This window comes from Oncorhynchus kisutch, linkage group LG13 (genome assembly GCF_002021735.2).
Source record: "Oncorhynchus kisutch isolate 150728-3 linkage group LG13, Okis_V2, whole genome shotgun sequence".
NCBI lineage: Eukaryota > Metazoa > Chordata > Actinopteri > Salmoniformes > Salmonidae > Oncorhynchus > Oncorhynchus kisutch.
In genome coordinates this window covers 20,592,125-20,616,843 of record NC_034186.2, presented here as the reverse complement: position 1 = coordinate 20,616,843, position 24,719 = coordinate 20,592,125, and the positions used below count along the sequence as shown (strand labels likewise).

General features: G+C 42.8%; 1 protein-coding gene across 3 annotated transcripts in view; it reads left to right on the top strand.

Annotated features, from left to right (window-relative positions):
* Positions 1-24,719, top strand: part of LOC109902776 (CMP-N-acetylneuraminate-beta-1,4-galactoside alpha-2,3-sialyltransferase-like) — an 85,227-nt gene that overhangs the window by 3,585 nt on the left and 56,923 nt on the right. Inside the window, exons 1-3 of one of the 3 annotated variants that reach the window (XM_031785749.1) lie at positions 13,467-13,615; positions 20,791-20,833; positions 24,583-24,675. In XM_031785749.1, the coding sequence (XP_031641609.1) occupies positions 24,596-24,675 (80 nt within the window). In that variant the 5' untranslated portion in view covers positions 13,467-13,615; positions 20,791-20,833; positions 24,583-24,595. Of the gene's footprint in view, positions 1-13,466; positions 13,616-20,790; positions 20,834-24,582; positions 24,676-24,719 lie in introns of those variants that run through there. The other 2 variants (XM_031785748.1, XM_020499410.2) reach the window with 2 other exon arrangements.

Below are 24,719 nucleotides of genomic sequence, written 5' to 3'. Positions count from 1 at the left end.
AAGTCAGAACCGTCCAGAGTAGTGATGCTGGACAGGCAGGCAGATGCGGGCAGTGATTGATTGAATAGCATGTATTTAGTTTTACTTGCATTTAAGAGCAGTTGGAGGCCACGGAAGGAGAGTTGTATGGAATTGAAACTCGCCTGGAGGTTAAAGAGGCTGTGAATTTTTGCAGCTTTTTGTTAAAAATCGCACAAAATTTCAACGTCCTGCTACTCATGCTAGGAATATAGTATATGCATATGATTCGTATGTGTGGATAGAAAACACTGAAGTTTCTAATAACAGAACAGAACGTATAACAGAACGTGTGTAGGAGGCAAAATCCCAAGGAAAACTGTTCACAAAAAACACACAAAAAATATCCCTCCGCCAGTCTCTGTATTGTCTATGGCAAGGGAAAATAGATAGCGTCCAGTTTACAATGCCTACAGCTTCCACACGATGTCGCCAGTCTTGGCAATTGGGTTGAAGTTTATCCTTGGTGAAATGAAAGGTTTTGGAAAAGTGCTTTTTCCTGGATCAGACGGGCTTCATAAATGGACATTTTGGGTATACATGGACGGATTTAATCGAAAAAAAGACCCAATTGTGATGTTTATGGGACATATAGGAGTGCCAACAAAGAAGCTCGTCAAAGGTAATGAATGTTTTATATTTTATTTCTGCGTTTTGTGTAGCGCCGGCTACGCTAATTCTTTTGTTTGCGTCCCCTTTAGGTATTTCGGGGGTTGCATGCTATCAGATAATAGCTTCTCATGCTTTCGCCGAAAAGCATTTTAAAAATCTGACATGTTGGCTAGATTCACAACGAGTGTAGCTTTAATTGAGTACCCTGCATGTGTGTTTTAATGAAAGTTTGAGTTGTATCGAGTACTATTAGTTGTCACTCTGAAATTTCCGCTGATGTTGATCCCTGTACAGGGACAGCAGCCATAAAGGGGCCAGAAGTATACAGAATGGTGTCGTCTACGTAGAGGTGGATCAGAGAATCACCATTAGCAAGAGCGACATCATTGATGTATACAGAGAAGAGAGTCGGCCCGAGAATTGAACCCTGTGGCACCCCCATAGAGATGGCCAGAGGTCCGGATAAAAGGCCCTCCGATTTGACACATAGAACTCGTATCAGAGAAGTAGTTGGTAAACCAGGCGAGGCAATCATTTGAGAAACCAAGGCTGTCGAGTCTGCCAATAAGAATGTGGTGATTGACAGAGTCAAAAGCCTTGGCCAGGCCGATGAATACGGCTGCACAGTAATGTCTCTTATTGATGGCGGCTATGATGTCGTTTATGACCTTGACCGTGGCTGAGGTGCACCCATGACCAGCTCTGAAACCAGATTGCATAGCGGAGAAGGTACGGTGGGATTTGAAATGGTCGGTAATCTGTTTGTTAACTTGGCTTTCGAAGACCTTAGAAAGACAGGGTAGGATATATATAGGTCTGTAGCAGTTTGGGTCTAGAGTGTCACCCCCTTTGAAGAGGGGGATGACCGCAGCAGCTTTCCAATCTTTGAGAATCTCAGACGATACGAAAGAGAGGTGAGGCTAGTAATAGGGGTTGCAACAATTTCGGCAGATCATTTTAAAAAGAGAGTGTCCAGATTGTCTAGCCCGACTGATTTGTTGGGGTCCAGATTTTGCAGCTATTTCAGAACATCAGCTATCTGGATTTGGGTGAAGGAGGAATGGTGGGGGCTTTGGTGGGTTGCTGTGGAGCGTGCCGGGCAGTTGACCGGGGTAGGGGTAGCCAGGTGGAAAGCATGGCCAGCCGTAGAGAAATACTTCTTGAAATTCTCAATTATAGTGGATGTATCAGTGGTAACAGTGTATCCTTGCCTCAAAGCAGTCGGCAGCTGGGAGGAGGTGCTCTTATTCTCCATGGACTTATAGTTTCCCAGAACCTTTTTGAGTTTGTTCTACAGGATGCAAATTTTTGTTTGAAAAAGCTGCCTTAGCTTTCCTAAATGCCTGTGTATATTTGTTCCTAACCTCCCTGAAAAGTTGCATATCACGGGGGCTATTCGATGCTAATGCAGAATGCCACAGGATGTTTTTGTGCTGGTCAAGGGCAGACAGGTCTGGAGTGAACCAAGGACTATATCTATTCCTAGTTCTACATTTGTTGAATGGGGCATGCTTATTTAAGACGGTGAGGAAGGCACTTTTAAAGAATAACCAGGCATTCTCTACTGATGGGATGAGGTCAATGTCATTCCAGGATACCCCAGCCAGGTAGATTAGAAAGGACTGCTCGCAGAAGTGTTTTATGGAGCGTTTGACAGTGATGAGGGGTGGTCATTTGGTCGCAGACCCATTACGGATGCAGGCAATGAGGCAGTGATCGCTGAGATCTTGATTGAAAACAGCAGAGGTGTATTTGGAGGGCGAGTTAGTTAGGATGATATCTATGAGGGTGCCCGTTTTTACGGATTTGGGGTTGTATCTTTTAGGTTCATTGATAATTTGTGTGAGATTGAGGGCATCAAGCTTAGATTGTAGGATGGCCGGAGTGTTAAGCATGTCCCAGTTTAGGTCACCTAGTAGCACGAGCTCAGAATATAGATAGGGGGCAATCAATTCACATATTTTGTTGAGGGCACAGCTGGGGGCAGAGGGTGGTCTATAGCAAGCTGCAACAGTGAGAGACTTGTTTCTGGAAAGGTGAATTTTTAAAAGTAGAAGCTCGAATTGTTTTGCTACAGACCTGGATAGTAAGACAGAACTCTGCAGGCTATCTTTGCAGTAGATTGCAACACCGCCCTCTTTGGCAGTTCTATCTTGGCGGAAAATGTTATAGTTAGGGTTGGAGATTTCAGGGGTTTTGGTGGTTTTCCTAAGCCAGGATTCAGACACGGCTAAGACATCCGGGTTGGCAGAGTGTGCTAAAGCAGTGAGTAAAGCAAACTTAGGGAGTAGGCTTCAAATGTTAACATGCATGAAACCAAAGCTTTAACGGTTACAGAAGTCAACAAATGAGAGCACCTGGGGAGTGGGAGTGGAGCTAGGCAATGCAGGACCTGGATTAACCTCGACATCACCAGAGGAACAGAGGAGGAGTAGGATAAGGGTACGGCTAATGGCTATACGAACTGGCCTTCTAGCACATTCGGAACAGAGAGTAAAAGGAGCAGGTTTCAGGGAACGATAGCATAGATTCAAGGAATAGTGTACAGACAAAGGTAAGGTAGAATGTGAGTACATTGGAGGTAAACCTGGGCATTGAGTAATGATGGGAGAGATATAGTCTCTAGAGACGCTTAAACCAGGTGATGTCATCGCATATGTAGGAGGTGGAAGAACATGGTTAAGGCATATTGAGCAGGGCTAGAGGCTCTACAGTGAAATAAGACAGTAATCACTAACCAGGACAGTAATGGACGAGGCATATTGATATTAGAGAGAGGCATGCGTAGCCAAGTGAACATATGGGTCCAGTGAGTGGTTGGGCTGGCTGGGGACATGGCGATTCAGACAGTTAGCAGGCCGGTGCTAACAAGCTAGCAGTTAGTTGGCCGGGGCTAACAAGCTAGCAGTTAGCAGACCGGGGCTAGCAAGCTAGCTGTTAGCAGATTAGGTTAGCAGCAAGCAGTTAGCAGGCCGGGGCAAGCAAGCTAGCAGTTAGCAGACCAGGGCATGCAAGCTAGCAGTTAGCAGACTGGGGCTAGCAAGCTAGCAGTTAGTAGGGGCTAGCAAATTAGCAGAAGGGCCTTTGGGGGACGTCGCGATGGAGGTAAGTCTGTTTTTGCCTCTTCGTGCGGTGACGTCGATAGACCAGTCGTGGATTAGTAGGGTTCCAAGTAGCTCTAGGTAGCTAGCAGGCCGCGGTTAGCAGAATGGGCCTTCAGTGGATGTCGCGCCTGAGGGGTCTGTTGGATTCCTCGGGCAGATTATGTCGGTATTCCTGTCGTAGAGGATCGGCGTGGTTCTGTGCCCTGTACCGGCAGTAGAAGGGGTCCAGATATTGTAGCCCAGGAGTGGGCTTCGGTGGTAGCCCAGGAGCCCTAGCCAGGCTAGCTTCAGGCTATTTGGTTTTTGCTCCAGGATGGAAACGCTAGCCAGGAGTAGTCACCTGGGTTTGCGGTTAGCTAGTTGCAAAGATCCAGATGAAAATGTTAAGAGTTTGCGGTAGGAATCTGGGGATATGGAGAGAAAAAAATAGGTACATTATGCTCTGGTTTGAGTCACGTTGTACAAACTGGCGAGAGCTTTCCGAGCTAAAGGTTCGCTGATGACCGCTTAGCAGTGGTTTCCTGACTGATAGCTGGTAGGTAGTTAGCTGGCTAGCTTCAGTTGAGGGATTCCAGATCAGAAGTAAATAGAAATACTTTATAAACAGATCCATGCCACATTGGGTGAGGCGGGTTGCAGGAGAATATTTAGAAGTTGAGATTTAGGAAAATATTTTTAAAAGATATGCGAAGATAAAGATAATAACAAGGGACACGACATGACAAAGACGTCTGACTGCTACGCCATCTTGGATTTTGTTGTGTCCATTATCCTAAGTGGATAATGGAAACACTTCAACTAATGTGTTGCTATTTAGCACTAGTTCTTTTTTAGGTGTGATGTCATTACATCCAGGTGTTTTTATCAACACAAGACAGTTGAATGGAAATGCACCACAGCAGGCAACTGTCACATCTATCTTCTATGCGAACTTTCTACATTTCGACCAAAAATCCCTGGACAAGGTAATGGAAACATAGCTAGTAGAACTGGTGCCTCTCCTTCTGTCTATCACAAGACATTTTGTGTATTTTATTTGTGATGGAAAGCTTGAATAACTTAGATTTTTCATGCAATATTGTGTCTGCCCTACTCTTTCAAAGCATAAACACAAGCGGTGTTGGAGTCAAGCATTAGCTACAGTGCTTTCAGAAAGTATTCACACCCCTGAGTTTTTTCAAAATTTGTTGTGTTACAAGTTGGGATTAAAATGGATTTAATTGTCATTTTTTGTCAACGATCTACACAAAATACTCTATAATGTGAAAGTGGAAGAAAAATTCTAACACTTGTAAGAAATATATGAAAAATAAAACTACTCAAATCAAATCGTATTGGTCACATGCACATATTTAGCAGACGTTATTGCAGGTGTAGCGATATTCTTGTGTTCCTAGCTCCAACAGTGCAGTAATATCTAACAATTCACAACAACACACAAATCTAAAAGTAAAAGAATGGAATTAAGAAATATATAAATATTAGAACCAACAATATCGGAGTGGCATTGACTAAAATACAGTAGAATAGTATACAGTATGTAAACATTATTAAAGTGGCCAGTGATTCCATGTCTACGTATATAGGGCAGCAGCCTCTAAGGTGCAGGACTGAGTAACTGGGTGGAAGCTGCCTAGTGATGGCTATTTAACAGTCTGATGGCCTTCGTCACCACACTGTCTGTGTGGGTGGACCATTTCAGATTGTCAGTGATGTGTATGCCGAGGAACTTGAAGCTTTCCACCTTCGCCGTGCTTTTCTCCACTGTTTACTGAAGTCCACGATCAAATCAAATCAAATGTATTTATATAGCCCTTCGTACATCAGCTGATATCTCAAAGTGCTGTACAGAAACCCAGCCTAAAACCCCAAACAGCAAGCAATGCAGGTGTAGAAGCACGGTGGCTAGGAAAAACTCCCTAGAAAGGCCAAAACCTAGGAAGAAACCTAGAGAGGAACCAGGCTATGTGGGGTGGCCAGTCCTCTTCTGGTTGTGCCGGGTGGAGATTATAACAGAACATGGCCAAGATGTTCAAATGTTCATAAATGACCAGCATGGTCGTATAATAATAAGGCAGAACAGTTGAAACTGGAGCAGCAGCACGGTCAGGTGGACTGGGGACAGCAAAGAGTCATCATGTCAGGTAGTCCTGGGGCATGGTCCTAGGGCTCAGGTCCTCCGAGAGAGAGAAAGAAAGAGAGATCAGCTCCTTTGTTTTGTTGACGTTGAGGGAGAGGTTATTTTCCTGGCACCACTCCGCCAGAGCCCTCACCTCCTCCCTGTGGGCTGTCTCATCATTGTTGGTAATCAGGCTTAGTACTGTTGTGTCATCTGCAAACCTGATGACTGAGTTGTAGGCATGCGTAGCCACCCAGTCATGGGTGAACAGGGAGTACTGGAGGGGTCTGAGCATACACCCTTGTGGGGCCTCTGTGTTGAGATTCAGCATAGCGGAGCTGTTGTTTCCTACCTTCACCACCTTGGGGCGTTGGGGCAGTAAGCAAATTGAAGTGTGTCTAGGGTTTCAGGTAAGGTGGAGGTGACATGATCCTTAACCAGCCTCTCAAAGCACTTCATGATGACATAAGTCAGTTACCTTTGCTTTCTTGGGTACAGGAGCAATAGTGGACATCTTGAAGCAACTTGGGACAGCAGACTGGGATAGGGAGAGATTGTCCGTAAACATTCCAGCCAGCTGGTCTGCGCATGCTCTAAGGACGCGGCTTGGGATGTCGTCTGGCCTGGCAGCCTTGGGAAGGTTAACGCGCTTAAATGTCTTACTAACTTTGGCCACGGAGAACGAGAGCCCACAGACCTTGGGAGCAGGCCGCGTCGGTGGCACTGTATTAACTTCAAAGCGGGCGAAGAAGATATTTAGCTTGTCTGGGAGCAAGACGTCGGTGTCCGTGACGTGGCTGGTATTCCTTTTGTAATCCGTGATTGTCTGTAGACCCTGCCACATACTTCTCGTGTCTGAGCTGTTGAAATGTGACTCCACTTTATCTCTATACTGACACTTTGTCTGTTTGATTACCTTACAGAGGGAATAACTACATTGTTTGTATTCGACCATATTTCCAGTCACCTTGCCATGGTTAAATGCGGTGGTTCACGCTTTCAGTTTGCGCTTTCAGTAATATACAGTATCTTGATTACAGAAGTATTCACCCCCAGAGTCAATACATGCTTTGCACACCAGGATTGTACAATATTTGCACAATATTCTTTAAAAAAATATTCAAGCTCTGTCATGTTGGTTGTTGATCATTTCTAGACAGTCATTTTCAAGTCTTGCAATTGATTTTCAAGCTGATTTAAATCAAAACGGTACCTAGGCCACTCAGGATCATCTTGATAAGTATATATTTGGCCTTGTGTTTTAGGTTATTGTCCTGCTGAAAGGTGAATTTGTCTTCCAGTGTCAGTTGGAAAGCAGATTGAACCAGGTTTTCCTCAAGGATTTTGCCTGTGCTTAGCTCTATTCTGTTTATTTTTATCCTAAAGAAAACTCCTTAGTCCTTGCCTTTGACAAGGATACCCATAACATGATGCAGCCACCACCATGCTTGAAAATATGAAGTGGTTCTCACTGATGTCTTGTGTTGGATTTGCCCCAAACATAATGCTTTGTATTCAGGACATAAAGTAAATGTATTTGCCACATTTTTGTTTTTGTTTTACTTTAGTGCCTTATTGCAAATAGGGTGCATGTTTTGGAATATTTTTATTCTGTATAGGCTTCCTTCTTTTCACTCTGTCACTTAGGTTAGTATTGTGTAGTAACTACAATGTTGTTGATCCGTCCTCAGTTTTTTCTTATAACAGCCATTGAACTCTGCAACTGTTTTAAATTCCCTATTGGCCTCATGGTGAAATCCCTGAGCGGTTTTCTTCCTGTCCGGCAACTGAGTTAAGAAGGATGCCTGTATCTTTGTAGTGACTGGGTGTATTGATACATCAGCCAAAGTGTAATTAATAACTTCACCTTGCTCAAAGGGATATTCAATGTCTGTTTTTTATTTTTTTATTTTTCAATAGGTGCCCTTCTTTGCAAGGCATTGGTAAGCCTTCCTGGTCATTGTGGTTGAATCTGTGTTTGAAATTCACTGCTCAACTAAGGGACCTAACAGATAATTGTATGTGGGGGCTACAGAGATGGGTAGTCATTCAAAAATCATGTAAAAAGGCACTATTATTGCAAAGTATTATGTCAATGCAACGTATTATGTGACTTGTTCAGCACATTTTTACTCCTAAACTTATTTAGGCTTGCCATAACAAAGGGGTTGAATACTTATTGACTCAAGACATTTCAGATTTTCATTTTTAATAAATTTGTAAAAATGTCTAAAATCATAATTTCACTTTGACATTGAGGTATTATGTGTATGCCAGTGACACAAAATATAACATTTGATCCATTTTAAATTTAGTCTGTAACACAATAACATTTGGAAAAAGTCAAGGGGTGTGAATACTTTCTGCAGACACTATATCTAGCTTCAAACAGATTCAACTTGATTCACTGAAGCATTCAATGACATTTGTCTCAGTGTTAAAAAGCTGTTGCGCTCCACTGAACATAACCTGGGTGTCTTTATTGTAAAGTTTCTAGTTGGTACTGTTGGTGGTACAGGGCAATGTTTCCTCTTTGCTGTCTTTCACCTGTCGTTCATTTGTACCGTCACATTCTCCAGTGAAAACATTCTGGGGGTTACTGTACACAGACCTGTCAATGCTTCACCTGGCTCAGTAAACACAAAATGACTGTGTGTGCATCCCAAATGGCACCCTATTCCCTATATAATGCACTACTTTTGACCAGGGCCCTGGTCATGTCTTTACCTCAACCTAAATGTTCTTTTTTGGCAAGGCTCATTTTCAAATAATGATTATACCGTTAAATAATATTATTCCAGCCTGAGCTTTTCCGTGTAATAAAACAATGGTTCAACTTTATTCCTATGCAATTACAGGAATAGGCTAACATACAGTACAGCGTTACTACACAGGTATAGAGCATTAAAACATTAACTGTTTTGTTGAGTTTAATTATTAAAGACACCCTATACCTCCATGATTGTTTTTAAAGTTACATGTTTAGGCTAAATGTCTTACTCATGAGAAACAAGAACAACAATACTCTTCTCTTTCATTCTATTTTCCCTCTCCTCTCAGTCTGTCAACTAGCACTCAAATTTCAAAGCAGAAAATTATTCTTGTACCTCAGGCATATCAGCATTTGCTAGCAATTTGGGAGAGATGTTTGTTCACCGATCTTCACAGATGAAGATTGTGTTTCACTAAAGGGATGGCGGAGCCAAGCGTAATTCTGGACAGCTGCCTGTTCTTAGCCAACCTGAGTCCAGACTTGATTTGAAAATAGACCATTATGTAAAAACTAAGTAAACGTTTAGAGATGAGTGCATTTAACCTTTCTCCTAGTCTTTAAGCTTTTTGGCAGACAAGCCAAAGAAACAAAGTTGAGCAGGCTAACCCAGCTGTGGCCTAACATCCTCAAACAACAGATCTTGTGAGAGCAACTCGACCACCTCACAATCCCTCTCCTGATTTTACGGTACATGTACGCCAACCCCTATTTTGTTCTAGCAGCTTGTTCTACATCCTACTACTAGGTCACATTCCAAGCCAGGCCACGATCACTGCCAGGTCATCATGTTATGTGAGGTTCTAAATCAACTAAACGTAATTTAGGCTTCTAAGTCTTGAGTGGATTCTTGGCCCCAACGTGTAATGGTTGCGTGTCAGAGATAAACACTAGGCAAGCCCTGGAGCTGTTGTCAGAGGACAGACTAGGATCCCCTAGCAACATCATAATTCACACGGGCACAAATGACCTGAGAGCCCAGCAGGAAAGGGTGGCAACAGCACTCAAGGGAGTGATTGAAAAAGCTTCTTCTCCACCCTGCTACCACGAACAGACTTTCACTCTGCCGCCATACAGCGGGTGAATGCAAGCATTTCGCGAAACTGTGCCTCAAAACCGAATGTCTACCTGGCCCACCACTCCACCCTGGACTTGGAAAAGCCTTGTCGACCAGGTCCACCTCTACAAGGCAGCAATCCCACCTTTTGTCAGGACCCGAAGGACGTCACCCTCAACCGTAGCCCCAGCACCTCACACAGGAGCAAAAGAGCAATGAACACCCCGCCCAGACCACCGAGACCCCCTCTCAGACCAGCAAGATCCCCTCTCGAAGGACCTGAACCGAGAGAACCCATGCCAAGAGGACCTACACCCAGACCACAGCCTCACCAGCCACACCCCTACCTGCTAAGACCACCCCAAGCAAACCCTGGCCAAACCCTATATATGCCCCCCATATGAGACCTATGCCCCTTCTTCCCACCCCATGCCCCCCGCCCCTGCGGAAAGGACCTCAACATGACAGCAGGACATATGCCCAGGCCGTGAGCAGAGCAACAGGCCCAACCCCCACTATTACACCCGCTCAAGCCCCATCCTGCGACCTAAGAGGTATGTATCAGATGTTAAACACGCTCTGCTCACACCTACTGTGATGGTCCAGGCCTAAACCAGACAAAAACAACACTAGACACTATGGAACACAAATATTTTACTATCTCATCCTGGAATATACAAGGTCTGAGGTCATCTGCCTTTGGCTTAAAGAGCAGAAACCCAGACTTCATCAAATAAATTGGAAATACAGACATTGTCATCCTACAAGAAACATGGTGTAGAGCTGGTAGTCCCATCCACCAAACTACCAGGTGTGAAACAGCGAAGAGACTCAGGAGGCATGCTAATTTGGTATAGAGTGGGTTAGGTCTGCTCTATTAAAAAAACAGGAACATTTGACATCTGGCTAGAAATTAATGAGGAAATGATCTCAACAGAGAAAAATGTCCTCATGTTAAATGTCCTTGTGTGTTACCTATATCCCCCCAATAGAATCCCCATACTTGAACGATGACAGCTTCTCCATCCTAGAGGCGGAGATCAACAATTTCAGGCCCAGGGACATGTACTAGTCTGTGGCTACCTAAATGCCAGAACTGTACAATAATCTGACACCCTCAGCACACCGGTGGACAAACACCTACCTGGAGGTGACAGCATTCCCTCCCCCATATGGCACCCTAGACACAACTATGACAACATAACCAACAAAAACGGGTCACAACTCCTGCAACTCTGTTGGACGCTGGGTATGTACATAGTCAATGGTAGGCTTTGAGGGGACTCCTATGGTAGGTGCACCTATAGTTCATCTCTTGGCAGTAGTACTGTAGACTACTTTATCACTGACCTCAACTCAGAGTCTCTTAGAGCATTCACAGTCAGTCCACTGACACTCCTATCAGATCACAGCAAAATCACACTCTACTTGAACAGAGCTATGCTCAATCATGAGGCATCAAAGCCAAAGGAACTGAATACTATTAAAAAATGCTATAAATGGAAGAGAAATCGTGTGGAAACCTAACAAAAAACATTTAGGCAACAACAAATTCAATCCCTTCTAGACAATTTCCCGGACAAAAGGTTTCAATGGAATAATGAAGGTGTAAACTTGGCAGTAGAAAACCTAAACAGTATATTTCACCTCTCAGCTTCTATATCAAATCTAAACATTTCAAGCAGACAACCTAAGAAAATGAATAACAATGACAAATGGTTTGATAAAGAATGCGAAAACTGTCACACCCTGATCTGTTTCACTTGTCCTTGTGCTTGTCTCCACTCCCTCTAGGTGTTGCCCATCTTCCCCACTTATCCTCTGGGTATTTATACCTGTGTTTTCTGTCTGTCTGTGCCAGTTCGTCTTGTTTGTTCAAGCCAATCAGCGTTTTGTGTCTCAGCTCCTGCGTTTTCCAGTTTCTCTTTTCTCGCCCTCCTGGTTTTGACCCTTGCCTGTTTTGACTCCGCGCCATGACTGACCCAGCACACTTGGACCAGCTCCGCAATGCCATCTCCTCCCAAGGAGCCAGCATTGGTAAGCACAAGGAGTTTCTTTGCGATGTGATGCAAGGGTTCCAGGCCGTGGCCGAACGTCATGACCTAGCCTTGGACGCATTGCGGGAGTAATTCCGTGGGTTGCCTACTAGGCAGCCTACCACGACGGTAACCTCCCAGCCCCTCTGTAACCCGGCTGGTAGCAGCGCCGTCACCCCGCTTACCTCCCCCAGAGCCCTACGATGGAGATTCCAGAACCCGCCGGGCCTTTCTCTCCCAGTGCTCTCTCTTTTTTGAGCTGCAGAGCTTCTTCATTCCCCTCGGACCGCTTGAAGATAGCGTACATTATTACGCTCATGTCCAGGAGGGCACTAGCCTGGCCACGGTGGTGTGGGAGCAAGAATCCGCCATTTGCCTCAGTCTGGAGGTATTCGTGGCGAAGGTGAGAAAAGTTTGAGGCTCCGGTGTCCAGGAGAGAGGCTGCCCGGAAGTTGCTTCGGCATGACACCCTCAGTGTGGCAGACTATGCGGTGGAGTTCTAGCAGTGGAGAGTAGCAGCAGAGAGTACCTGGAACCGCTGTTTGACATTTTCCTGCACAGATTATCGGAGGAGGTAAAGGATGAGCTGGCAGCCCAAGAACTACTGACGGATCTCGACTCGCTCATCGCTTCAACCATCCGGATCGATGGTCGGCTACGGGAACCTAGGAGGGAGAAGCGGTCCGATTGCGTACTCAGGGATCTCACCTTGCAGCTGATGAGTTACCAGCGTCTTCGTCCCGAGAGGATCCGAGCATACCCTAGTCCTCCATGAGCCCCCGGAGACTGCTAATTCACCTCTTCCCGAGCCGATGCAGCTCGGCAGGTGCTAGGCTGTCTCCAGCCGAACGGGTACGCAGACTTGAGACCCAGAGTTGTCTGTATTGCGGTACTGATGAGCATTTTGTGCCTACCTGTCCCTTCAAGAGACCTAGCTCATTCGTTGGAGTGAGTACACTGGTGGGTCCTAAAGATAATTGTTATTGTCCCCTTACTCGCCCCCCTCTCCATGTCACCCTGCTGTTGGGCGACCAGTCCAAGCTTCCAGGTACTCATCGATTCGGGGGCCGATGTGAGTCTCATGGACGTTACCCTGGCATCCGAGCTGGGCATCCCCACTCAACCCCTCTCCATTCCCATGGGTGTTTGAGCGCTGGACAAACACCAGGCCACCCCCGTCAACCTACAAGTGTCGGGGAACCACAGCAAGATGATCCAATTCCTGCTGGTTGAGTCTCTACAGATTCCCATGGTATTTGGATTTTCTTGGCTCCAACGACACAATCCCTCCATTGACTGGGCTACTGGTGCCATCGTGGGCTGGAGCCCGTCCTGCCACACTCATTTCCTGAAGTCAGCTCTACCTGCCCCGGGATGTCTTCCTGGGGACTTGGAAATTGCCCCGGACCTCTCCGCCAGCTTCGCGGAGTACCAGGACCTGCGGGAGGGGTTCAATAAGGCCCGGGCCACTTCGTTTCCACAGCACCGACCGGTATCCAGGAAGGTCAAGCCTGAGGCGCTGGCACGCCACTATAGTGCCACGGCTACACCCCTGGAATCTGAGACCTTTCCCCCCACCTCCAAGATCATTAGCTCCTTTGCTGTTTGTCCTCTGTTGCCCAGTACCCTCCGTATTTTTCCTACTTTTTCTGTGTCTAGAGTCAAAACCATGTCTCACTGCCCCTTGTCTTGTTTTTAGGCCCATCCCTCCCATCCCATCCCGCCTGCCAGCGTATACGGTGAGACGCCTCCTGAGGGTTCAACCACAGAGCAGGGGTTTCCAGTACCTGGTTGACTGGGAGGGTTATGGCACTGAGGAGAGGTGATGGGTTCCAGCTAAAGACATCTTGGACCCGGCCCTCATCATCGACTTTCACCGTCGGCACCCCAGTCAACCAGGTAACCGCCCAGGTGGAACGCCAGGTGGCGTCCCTAGTTTCTGTTTCACTTGTGGGTATTTATACCGGTGTTTTCTGTCTGTCTATGCCAGTTCGTCTTGTTTGTTCAAGCCAACCAGCGTTTTGTGTCTCAGCTCCTGCTTTTTCCAGTTTCTCTATTCTCGCCCTCCTGGGGTTTGACCCTTGCCTGTCCTGACTTCGAGCCCACCTGCCTGACCACTCTGCCTGACCCTGAGCCTGTCAGCATTCTGGAGTCGCCTCTTCACTGTTGACGTTGAGACTGGTGTTTTGCGGGTACTATTTAATGAAGCTGCCAGTTGAGGACTTGTGAGGCGTCCGTTTCTCAAACTAGACACTAATGTACTTGTCCTCTTGCTCAGTTGTGCACCGGGCCTCCCACTCCTCTTTATATTCTAGTTAGGGCCAGTTTGCACTGTTCTGTGAAGGGAGCAGTACACAGCGTTGTACGAGATCTTCAGTTTCTTGGCAATTTCTCACATGGAATAGCTTTCATTTCTCAGAACAAGAATAGATAAATATATTTTTGTTCTGGTCATTTTTAGCCTGTAATCGAACCCACAAATGCTGATGCTTCAGATACTCAACTAGTCTAATGAAGGCCAGTTTTATTGCTTCGTTAATTAGCACAACAGTTTTCAGCTGTGCTAACATAATTGCAAAAGGATTTTCTAATGATCAATTGGCCTTTTAAAATTATAAACTTGGATTAGCTAACACACCGTGCCATTGGAACACAGGAGTGATGTTTGCTGATAATGGGCCTCTGTACGCCTATGTGGATATTCCATAAAAAATCTGCCGTTTCCAGCTACAATAGACATTTACAACATTAACAATGTCTACACTGTATTTCTGATCAATTTGATGTTATTTAAATGGACAAAAAAATTGCTTTTCTTTCAAAAACAAGGACATTTCTAAGTGACCCCAAACTTTTGTACGGTAGTGTACATGTGGGTAGTCTTAAAGTGACTATGCAGAGATAACAACAGAGAGTAGAAGTGGTGTAAAAGGTGGGGCAATGCAAATAGTCTGGCTAGCCATTTGATTAGGTGTTCAGGAGTCTTATGGCTTGGGGGTAGAAGCTGTTTAGAAGCCTCTTGGACCTAGACTTGGCGCTCCGGTACCGCTTGCCGTGCGTTAGCAGAGAGAACAGTCTATGACTAGGGTGGCTGGAGTCTTTGACAGTTTTTAGGGTGTTCCTCTGATACCACCTGGTATAGAGGTCCTTGATGGCAGGGATCTTGGCCCCAGTGATGTACTGGGCCGTTCGCACTACCCTCTGTAGTGCTTTGCGGTCAGAGGCCGTGCAGTTGCCATACCAGGCAGTAATGCAACCAGGATGCTCTCAATGGTGCAGCTGTAGAACCTTTTGAGGATCTGAGGACCCATGCCAAATCTTCAGTCTCCTGAGGAGGAATAGGTTTTTTAAATCAATAGAATCTAAACACTTCTGTGAAAATTGGAAAACTCTAAACAACAAACGAAGAGTTATCTATCCAAAATTGAGATTTATGGATAATCCACTTCTCCAATCTGTTTGGCTCCATAACAAAAGAACAAACAGCTAAAACATATACATGATCAAATACAAATCTTAGAATCAACCAAAGACTACCAGAACCCACTGGATTCTCCAATTACATTGCATGAACTACAGGAAAAAATACAAACACAGCAACCCAAAAAGGCCTGTGGGGTTGACATTTTTAAATATACCGACCACAAATTCCAATTGGCTATATTTAAACTCTTTAACATCATCCTCAGCTCTTCCCCGATATTTAGAACCATCACCCCAATCTATGAAAGTGGAGACAAATTTGACCCCAATAACTGGTTCAACAGCAACCTTGGAAAAATCCTCTGCATTATCGTTACAATTCCTCAGCCAAAACAATGTACAGAAGCAAATGCCAAATTGGCTTTTTACCAAATTACAATATGACAGACCACGTATTCACCCTGCACACCCTAATTGGCAAACAAACAAGCCAAAACAAAGATGAAGTATTCCCATGCTTTGTTGACTTCAAAAAAGCTTGAGACTCAATTCGGCATGTGGGTCTGCTATACAAATTGATGGAGTGGTGTTGGTGTAAAACATAAAACTGGCAAAAAACACATTCCTTTCCACAGGGCCAGGGGGTGAGACAGGGATGCAATTTAAGCCCCACTCTCTTAAACATATATATCAATGAATTGGCAAGGGCACTAGAACAGTCTGCAGCACCTGGCCTCACCCTACTAGAATCTGAAGTCAAATGTCTACTGTTTGCTGATATGGTGCTCCTGTCCCCAACCAAGGAGGGCCTACAGCAGCACATAGATATTCTGCACAGATTGTCAGACCTGGGCCCTGACAGGAACTCTCAGTAAGAAAAAAAATAATGGTGTTCCAAAAAAGGTCCAGTTGCCAGGACCACAAATCAAAATTCCATCTAGACACAGTTGCCCTAGAGCACACAAAAAAACGAAACATACCTCGGCCTAAACATCAGCGCCACAGGTAACTTCCACAAAGCTGTGAACAATCTGAGAGACAAGGCAAGAAGGGCCTCTATCCCATTGAAAGGAACATAAAATTCAACATACCAATTAGAATCTGGCTAAAAATACTTGAATCAGTTATAGAACCCATTGCCCTTTATGGTTGTGAGGTCTGGGGTCCGCTCACCAACCAAGAATTCACAAAATGTGACAACCAAATTGAGACTCAGCATGTGTAATGAAAACGAGGGAGACAGAGAGCTGGTTTCAAGCACAGAGCGCAGCAGGTTTTTAATGAAAGGAACCTTAGGAGTAGGCAGATAGCTGGGTCCAGGCAGAAGGTCCACAAATGGCAAGAGTACAGGCAGGGAATAGGCATTAGGTTAGGAATTAGGAAAAACGATTCCAAAACCTTCCATAACAAAGTCATCACCTACAGAGAAATGAACCTGGAGAAGAGCCCTCTAAGCAAGCTGGTCCTGGGGCTCTGTTCACAAACAGACCCCACAGAGCCCCAGGACAGCAACACAATTACACCCAAACAAATTATGAGAAAACAAAAATAGAATAACTTGACACATTGGAAATAATTTACCAAAAAACTGAGCAAACTGGAATGCTATTTGGGACTAAACCGAGAGTACACAGTGGCAGAATACCTGACCACTGACCCAAAATTAAGGGAAGCTGTGACTATGTACAGACTCAGTGAGCATAGCCTTGCTATTGAGAAAGGCCGCCAAAGGCAGACATGGCTCCCAAGAGAAGACATGCTATGTGCACACTCTCCACAAAATGAGGTGGAATCTGAGCTGTACTTCCTAATCACCTGCCAAATGTATGACCATATTAGAGACACATATTCCCCTCAGATTACAAAGAATTTGAAAACAAATCCCATTTTCATCAACTCCCATATCTGTTGGGTGAAATACCACAGTGTGCAATCACAGCAGCAAGATATGTGACATGTTGTCACAACAAAAGAGCAACCAGTGAAGAAGAAACACTATTGTAAATACATCATTTATTTTTCTTCATGTACTATTTGCACCTCATTACAGCACTGTATATAGACATAACATGACATTTGAAATGTCTTTATTCTTTTGGAACTTTTGTGAGTGTAATGTTTACTGTACATTTTTTATTGTTTATTTCACGTTTGTTTATTATCTATTTCACCCAATGTAAACATGTTTCCCATGCCAATAATTCTCTTAAATTGAAATGAGGTTGAATTGATTAGAATGATATTGATCGTGACTCAGAAAGTTAGACAGCTAGGTCTCTGTTCTAGCCTATCTTGGCAGATTTTTTGTTTACCCGTACATACGGCTATGTAGCCAGAACCAACATCTTTAAAACAAGAAGATTTTACATTTGTTACGGAAACTGTAGTCTAACTATGGTATGGTTCTTTTGTTATGAAAACTAAACTAAAACTAACTAAACTTTTTTGTTAACTAGGTAGTTGCCATAGTAAGAAAAGTTGTTTGGACTAGGCTGAATGTGTACTATTCACTTGTTTGGACTAGGCTGAATGTGTATTATTCACTTGTTTGGAGTAGGCTGAATGTGTATTATTCACTTGTTTGGACTAGGCTGAATGTGTATTATTCACTTGTTTGGACTAGGCTGAATGTGTATTATTCACTTGTTTGGACTAGGCTGAATGTGTATTATTCACTTGTTTGGACTAGGCTGAATGTGTATTATTCACTTGTTTGGACGAGGCTGAATGTGTATTATTCACTTGTTTGGACTAGGCTGAATGTGTATTATTCACTTGTTTGGACTAGGCTGAATGTGTACTATTCACTTGTTTGGACTAGGCTGAATGTGTATTATTCACTTGTTTGGACTAGGCTGAATGTGTATTATTCACTTGTTTGGACGAGGCTGAATGTGTATTATTCACTTGTTTGGACTTCTGAATGTCCAATTATGTGCAAACCAAACCCCCAAACCAAGCCTTTCAACTGTGTAAACTTGATAGAATTACTTCTCCGTTTAATCATTGTGTCATCTGTTTCTCCTAGTCTGAACAACAAACACTCACAGTGTCGTGTTGATCTAAGCCCTTTCACAGCTGTAACAAGTTTATTTTTATTCAGGGTTGTTGCTTTATCTCATGATTTGCACTGTGGTCCTACTTACTAGCAACACTTTACCCAGTTGGAGTTTTAACCCAGTTAGGCCAAACAGTGAATGATGATGTTGGTGGTGGTAGAGCCTAGCTGCCTAGCCTAGCTGCCTAGCCTAGCTGCCTAGCTGCCTAGCCTAGCTGCCTAGTAGCAACAGAACAGGAGATGGATGTGGTCTTGTGAGAGAGGGTGTTGGTAGTGTAAGTGGAAATAATGAGGGCAGCGGTTAATATGGCTTGTTGTTTATATCAAACCCTATGACGAACACTACTCAATCAACCACCTGTTTTCGCACTGTATTCCCCATAGAATTACTGGAACAGACTTTCCCATTCAAGTCAATGATCTGTGATGGGCGGACCAATTCTATGGTACTGTAATGTTGAGGGACCTAGCACACAAGCGTTTTGCTGCACCTTTTTGTACCTGCTGTAAACTGTGTGTGTGATGAATAAATATGGATTTGATTTGGTATTCCCTTGGATAGACGCTTGTCCAGCGTGATCTAACTTAGTACTTACAACATTAAGGTGTAACTTAACTCTTGTGTTTCATAGACAGACCTGGATAGTTTTTTCTCCTTGGGATGATTATTCCACTCAGGGAGTATAGATTCAGGTTAATAAAGCAGGAATCCATGTTGGGAGGTTTTGTAGATCTTAGGAACTCATCTGCATTTTAAAACAGCCTGGCTTTTTCATAGGACTCACTTTCAGGTGTTCTTACACTTCGTGAACAAACAACTTCATCTAGAATTGATGACAACTGCTGTAAATAGTATACCTGTCTTATCAGATGATAATAGTGGTCACTGTACTATTCAATCTACAGTATATGTTTAATTTATTGAAATACATCACCTCTCAACACTGAACTATCATTCAAGCTTCTACAGAATGTCCACCTACGGAAATACAGCATATCTTACAAAGACAATTATCTTATATTTACTTGTGTTATTGTTATAGGAAAATAATGGCTGGAAAAGTACAATGTCATTCAGTGTTTCTCTTGTATGTAAAACTTCACTTTTAATCTGTGAATTATTCACTGTCCTTTGAGAATTCTTCTTCTTTTTAATTTCATAATGAAAAGTGACAATGTGGATCATTCAAACTTATAAATGACCTTGCCATAGGAAATAAAAATGTGACATACAAAACCCCTATAGTTGACAAAAATCTACCTTGCAGTGAGGAGATATGATGTCTTTGTAAGAGCAGGACCCATGGGCTCTTCTGGCTTCCAGAATCTAGAACCCAGAATCTAGAGCTGACTTGATGAGGCTTGCTGCTTTCCCGTCAGGGAACAAACCTCTCTCAGCCCAGCAATAATATCAAGCACCTCCTCATTTGCTCCCTAACCAACCTACCCCACTTCACAGAAATGTCCTAATCCCATCAGCCTTCCATGGACCTCACCAGAGGACCCCCCCCCCCCCCCCCCCCACACACACACACACAAACACTGTGGTCTAGTCACACAGCCAGAGATCAACATACAGCTTTATCTTCCGTGTTCTTGAAGTCCGCCGACTCTTCTCTTTTTCTTTATGCTTAATTTCCATTTAAGCAGCGGTGCCTACTGAGTTCTCTGCTTCAGCAGGCAGATACCAGCACCATGAAAGAGCTGGATAACTAGAGTAACTGGAGTATTAATTAGAGGCCATAGGTCTGGTCTCTTCTGGGTCAATTTAATTTCTGACTGGCAAATGTTAAAAATCTGTCCCCCTTTGTGTTTTTTTGTGTGCTGTTTTTCAAATACAAGCTTGAACAATCCCTCTGTTTACTTCTGTTTTACAGGAAATGTTGGGTTCGAAACAATAACTGCTTTTTTAACCTGGTATTGTGAATGGAGGAAGCTTTGTTTGAGGTTAGGTTATCCTGACATCAGTAAATCAGTTAAACTGAATGACATACAGTAATTTATCGAGACACATTTTGGCTAGCCCTGGTTCTTCTGCCAGCCAGACCATTGAGGAGAGCAAGTATGATGCCCTGCTTGCTGTCCTTTTCCATCCACCATTGTTTTACTATTCCACTCCCATGAAGTAATGTAGCAGGCCTGGATCTAAAGGGCAAATAGGAAACAGTCATTGACAGATTAAAGGACGGCTACTGTGACCTCTGATATGATATAATGATTGCAGACAGACAGATAGGTTTTCATGAAGATGACGATGTGTCCACGTCGTAAGTAGGAATAACTACTGCCTCATAGTCTATGGCGTGTCCTATGACCCAGGCTGCAACAGAAAGTTCCACCAAATTAAATGTTTCTTATTGTCTTCCACTTTACAGATTGTAGTTGTTATTTTAAGCTTTATGGTACCTACGAATCTTGGTCCTCGTCTATAGATGATCCATCATTTCTCCACAGATGAATATCAAAGTAACCATTGATTACTAAACTAATTTTGTTTTAGTTTGTATTCAATCGTTTTGCGATGTTTAATTTTGTTCCTTGTTCTTTCATTATCAACGACATACTTCATCTCTCTTTCTCTCTGCCAATCTAGTGTATGACAAACAGGGATTCTTGCTGAAGCTGGGTGGTCATCTGTAAGTAGTCCCTTAATACATTATCTTATCCAGTATTGTGCTTTACCCCTTCACATTGCTTTGTGTTTTCGCTACATGATCTTCATGTATGTTTTGGGTAACCTCAACAGTCGTCAAACTGTACTTAAGTACAGTGGTGGAAAAAGTACTCAATTGTCATACTTGAATAAAAGTACAAACTAAAAGTAAATGCTATACATAAAATGTCTTATATTAGGCAAACCAAATAGCACAATGTTATTTTTTAAATGTATTTTTACGAACACTCAGACATCATGTACAAATGCAGTATTTGTGTTTAATGAGTCAGAGGCAGTAGGGAGTGTGAATTAGACCATGTTACTGTCCTACCTGAAAATTCTAAATGTAACTAGTACTTTTGGGTGTCAGGGAAAATGTATGGATTAAAAAGTACATATTTTCTGTAGGAATGTAGTGGCATAAAGGTTGTCAAAAACATAAATAGTAAAGTACAGATGCCTAACATAATTACTTAAGTAGTACTTTAAAGCATTTTTACTTCAGTACTTTACACCACTGCTGCAAAGACCATGTTACTGCTTTGAGTCATTTCGCAAGATACTTATTTTTGTGTGTTACAGTGCGTGTTTGTTCATGATTAAATTAGTTATTCGGTACCCGTCAAAAGTTTTCACACCCTTAATCATTCAAGGGTTTTTCTTTATTTTTACTATTTTCTACATTGTATAATAATAGTGAAGACATCAAAACTATGAAATAACACATATGGAATCATGTAGTTACCAAAAAGGTGTTAAACAAATCAAAATATAATGATGGACTGTTGATTCTCTTTGCTTATTTGAGCTGTTCCTTGATATAATATGGACTTGGTCTTTTACCAAATATCTTCTGTGTACCACCCCTACCCTTTCACAACACAACTGATTGGCTCAAACGCATTAAGAAGGAAAGAAATTCCACAAATGAACTTTTAACAAGGCACACCTGTTAATTGAAATGCATTCCAGGTGACGCCCTCATGAAGCTGGTTAAGAGAATGCCAAGAGTGTGCAAAGCTGTCATCAAGGCAAATGGTGGCTACTTTGAAGAATCTCAAATATAAAATATATTTGGATTTGTTTAGAGGTTTTTTGGTTACTACATGATTCCATATGTGTTATTTCATAGTTTTGATGTTTCACTATTATTCTGCAATGTAGAAAATAGTCAAATAAAGAAAAACCCTTGAATACTAAAAGTGTTTGCACTCAAAAGTGCCTGCTACTGTAAGTGGAATAGCTTATTATTATACAGTATTACAATGCTATGGTGCTGGGCCCTACCTTTCCTGATCTAGTTCCTCTGGCTGCTCGTCCAATAGCCTCTCTGTTTATTTGACTAAGCCATAGGCTCATCAGGTTATTAATGAGGTTAAAACGGCTGTTCAGAGCGGTAATTAATACCAATGTGTGTGGTACAAAAAATGTGAACCAGGCCTTCTGGCGGCTTCCCAAATGGCACCCTATTCCCTATTTATACCACTAGTGTTGACTAGGGCTCATACGGCTTCGGTCAAAAGTAGTGCACTATAAAGGGAATAGGCTGCCATTTGGAATGTAACCTCTCCCTGTGAGGTGAACTGTTTTCCGTTTTCTCACCAACGACCAGCCCCACCTCGACTAGAAACCATTTTACATTGTCAAGCCGAGTCATCTCTAAGTCTGAATAATTTTAGGGGCCTCTAGGGGTTATCTTTAGCTTGCTGGAAATGGAGGGATACTGTAACTCCTGGGATACGTCCCAAATGGCACGCTATGTGGTGCACGACTGTTGACCAGGGCTTGTAGGGCTCTGTTCAAAAGTAGTGCACTATATAGGGAATAGGGTGCTATTTTGGATGCAGATATGGTGAAATGTGAGGGATTCTTTCCACCAGTATACATTCCACAATCAACAGGTTGTCTCTCCCCCACACACACTGGCCCATGGATAGATACGTAGATACGTAGTCTGTTGAAAGGTTTTATTTGTGTTTCACTGACTCAACGAAGAGAGGTGAGAGCCTACATAAAATAAACAAAGCTTCCCTCCCTTTTTGGTGAAAGACTTGTTACTTCTGAGTTTTCACCAATTAGTTTCTTATATTTGTACATTAATTCACTGCAGCTGTTTCAGTCAAAACGGTTTTAGGGTTTAGATTTGAGATTTTTTTCTTGTTGATTTTATTAGGATTGACACCAATGGCAACAGCTAGTCTTACTGGGCAGCTAGTCTTACTATCAGTTCCACATACATGTCAGTACATACACACAACAAGTAGGTCACATGGTGGAGAGGTGTTGGGCCGTGAGGTGTTGCTTTGTTTGTTTTTTGAAACCAGGTTTGCTGTTTACTTGATCTATATGAGATGGAAGGGAGTTCCATGCAATCATGGCTCTGTATAGTACTGTAAGTTTCATTGAATTTGTTATGTACTTGGGGACTGTGAAAAGACCCCTGGTGGCATGTCTGGTGGGGTAAGTGTGTGTGTCAGTGCTGTGTGTAAGTTGACTAGACAAACAATTTTATAATTTCCATTAATGTTTCTTATAAAAACAAGAAGTGATGCAGTCAGTCTTTCCTCAACTCTTAGCCTAGAGAGCCTGGCAGCATAGTATTTATATTAGCCCTCTGATTGCAATGAAGAGCAATATGTGCCTCTCTGTTTTGGGCTAGCTGCAGCTTAATTAACTGTATCCTTCTTTGCTGCACTTGACCATATGACGGGACAATAATCAAGATAAAGTTGTAACTGGCTCAACTTTTTTAGGGTGGGGGTATCATGCTCTTATGCTTGAGCCCTAAGCTAAGTAGGGAGGCCATCTGTGCATGTCCTAACCTCTTTATGTTATCCTTTTATTCCTCCGCTTTTATTACATGAAATTAAACGTATAGGAGTTCTGATTGTTAACCCAACCTCCACAGTAGATACAGTATCTTGTACTGTTTTCTTTCAGAGTATGATATATTATGATAGAGTATGATAATGTATTGTACATTATGATAGAGTATGAGATATTATGATGGAGTATGATATATTATGATAGAGTATGATATATTATGGTAGAGTATTGTACATTATGATAGAGTATGATATATTATGATAGAGTATGATATATTATGATAGAGTATGATATATTATGGTAGAGTATTGTACATTATGATAGAGTATGATATATTATGATATATTATGATAGAATATTGTACATTATGATAGAGTATGATATATTATGATAGAATATTGTACATTATGATAGAGTATGATATATTATGATAGAGTATGATATATTTTGATAGAGTATGATATATTATGATAGAGTATCATATATTATGATAGAGGATCATATATTATAATATAGAGTATGATGTATTATGATAGAGCATTAGACAGTTAGTTGTACACAGCAATGACAGATTAAAGACATGTTAAGATATTTGTTTACAGTACAGAGCCATCAAATATTCATCAAAATGTATTTTTTGGATTCAAAGGTTCAATGATCTAGTTGTTTGTTCTTAACAGTTCCAGTTATGCAGAATGTTCCTGGTTATTTTCTTAGGCTTGTGTAGCTTTTTAGGCTTTTAGAAAGCTTCTATTCATGCTCACACACCATCTCTTCTCCTCCTCGTGTGACCTTTTCTCTGTCTCTGACCTCTCCTCTTTGCGCGACCTCTTCTCTGGCTTTGACCTCTCCTCCTTGCCGTGACCTCTTCTCTGTCTCTGACCTCTCCTCTTTGTACCACAGACCTTTGGAGCTGATGTACAAGTATGGTAATCTCAGCGAGGGAGTCTGTAAGCCTGGCTACGCAGCTGCCAAGATGACCACCATCTATCCAATGTGAGCCAAAGCTTTTTACATTTCTGATATGATGTGATATAATT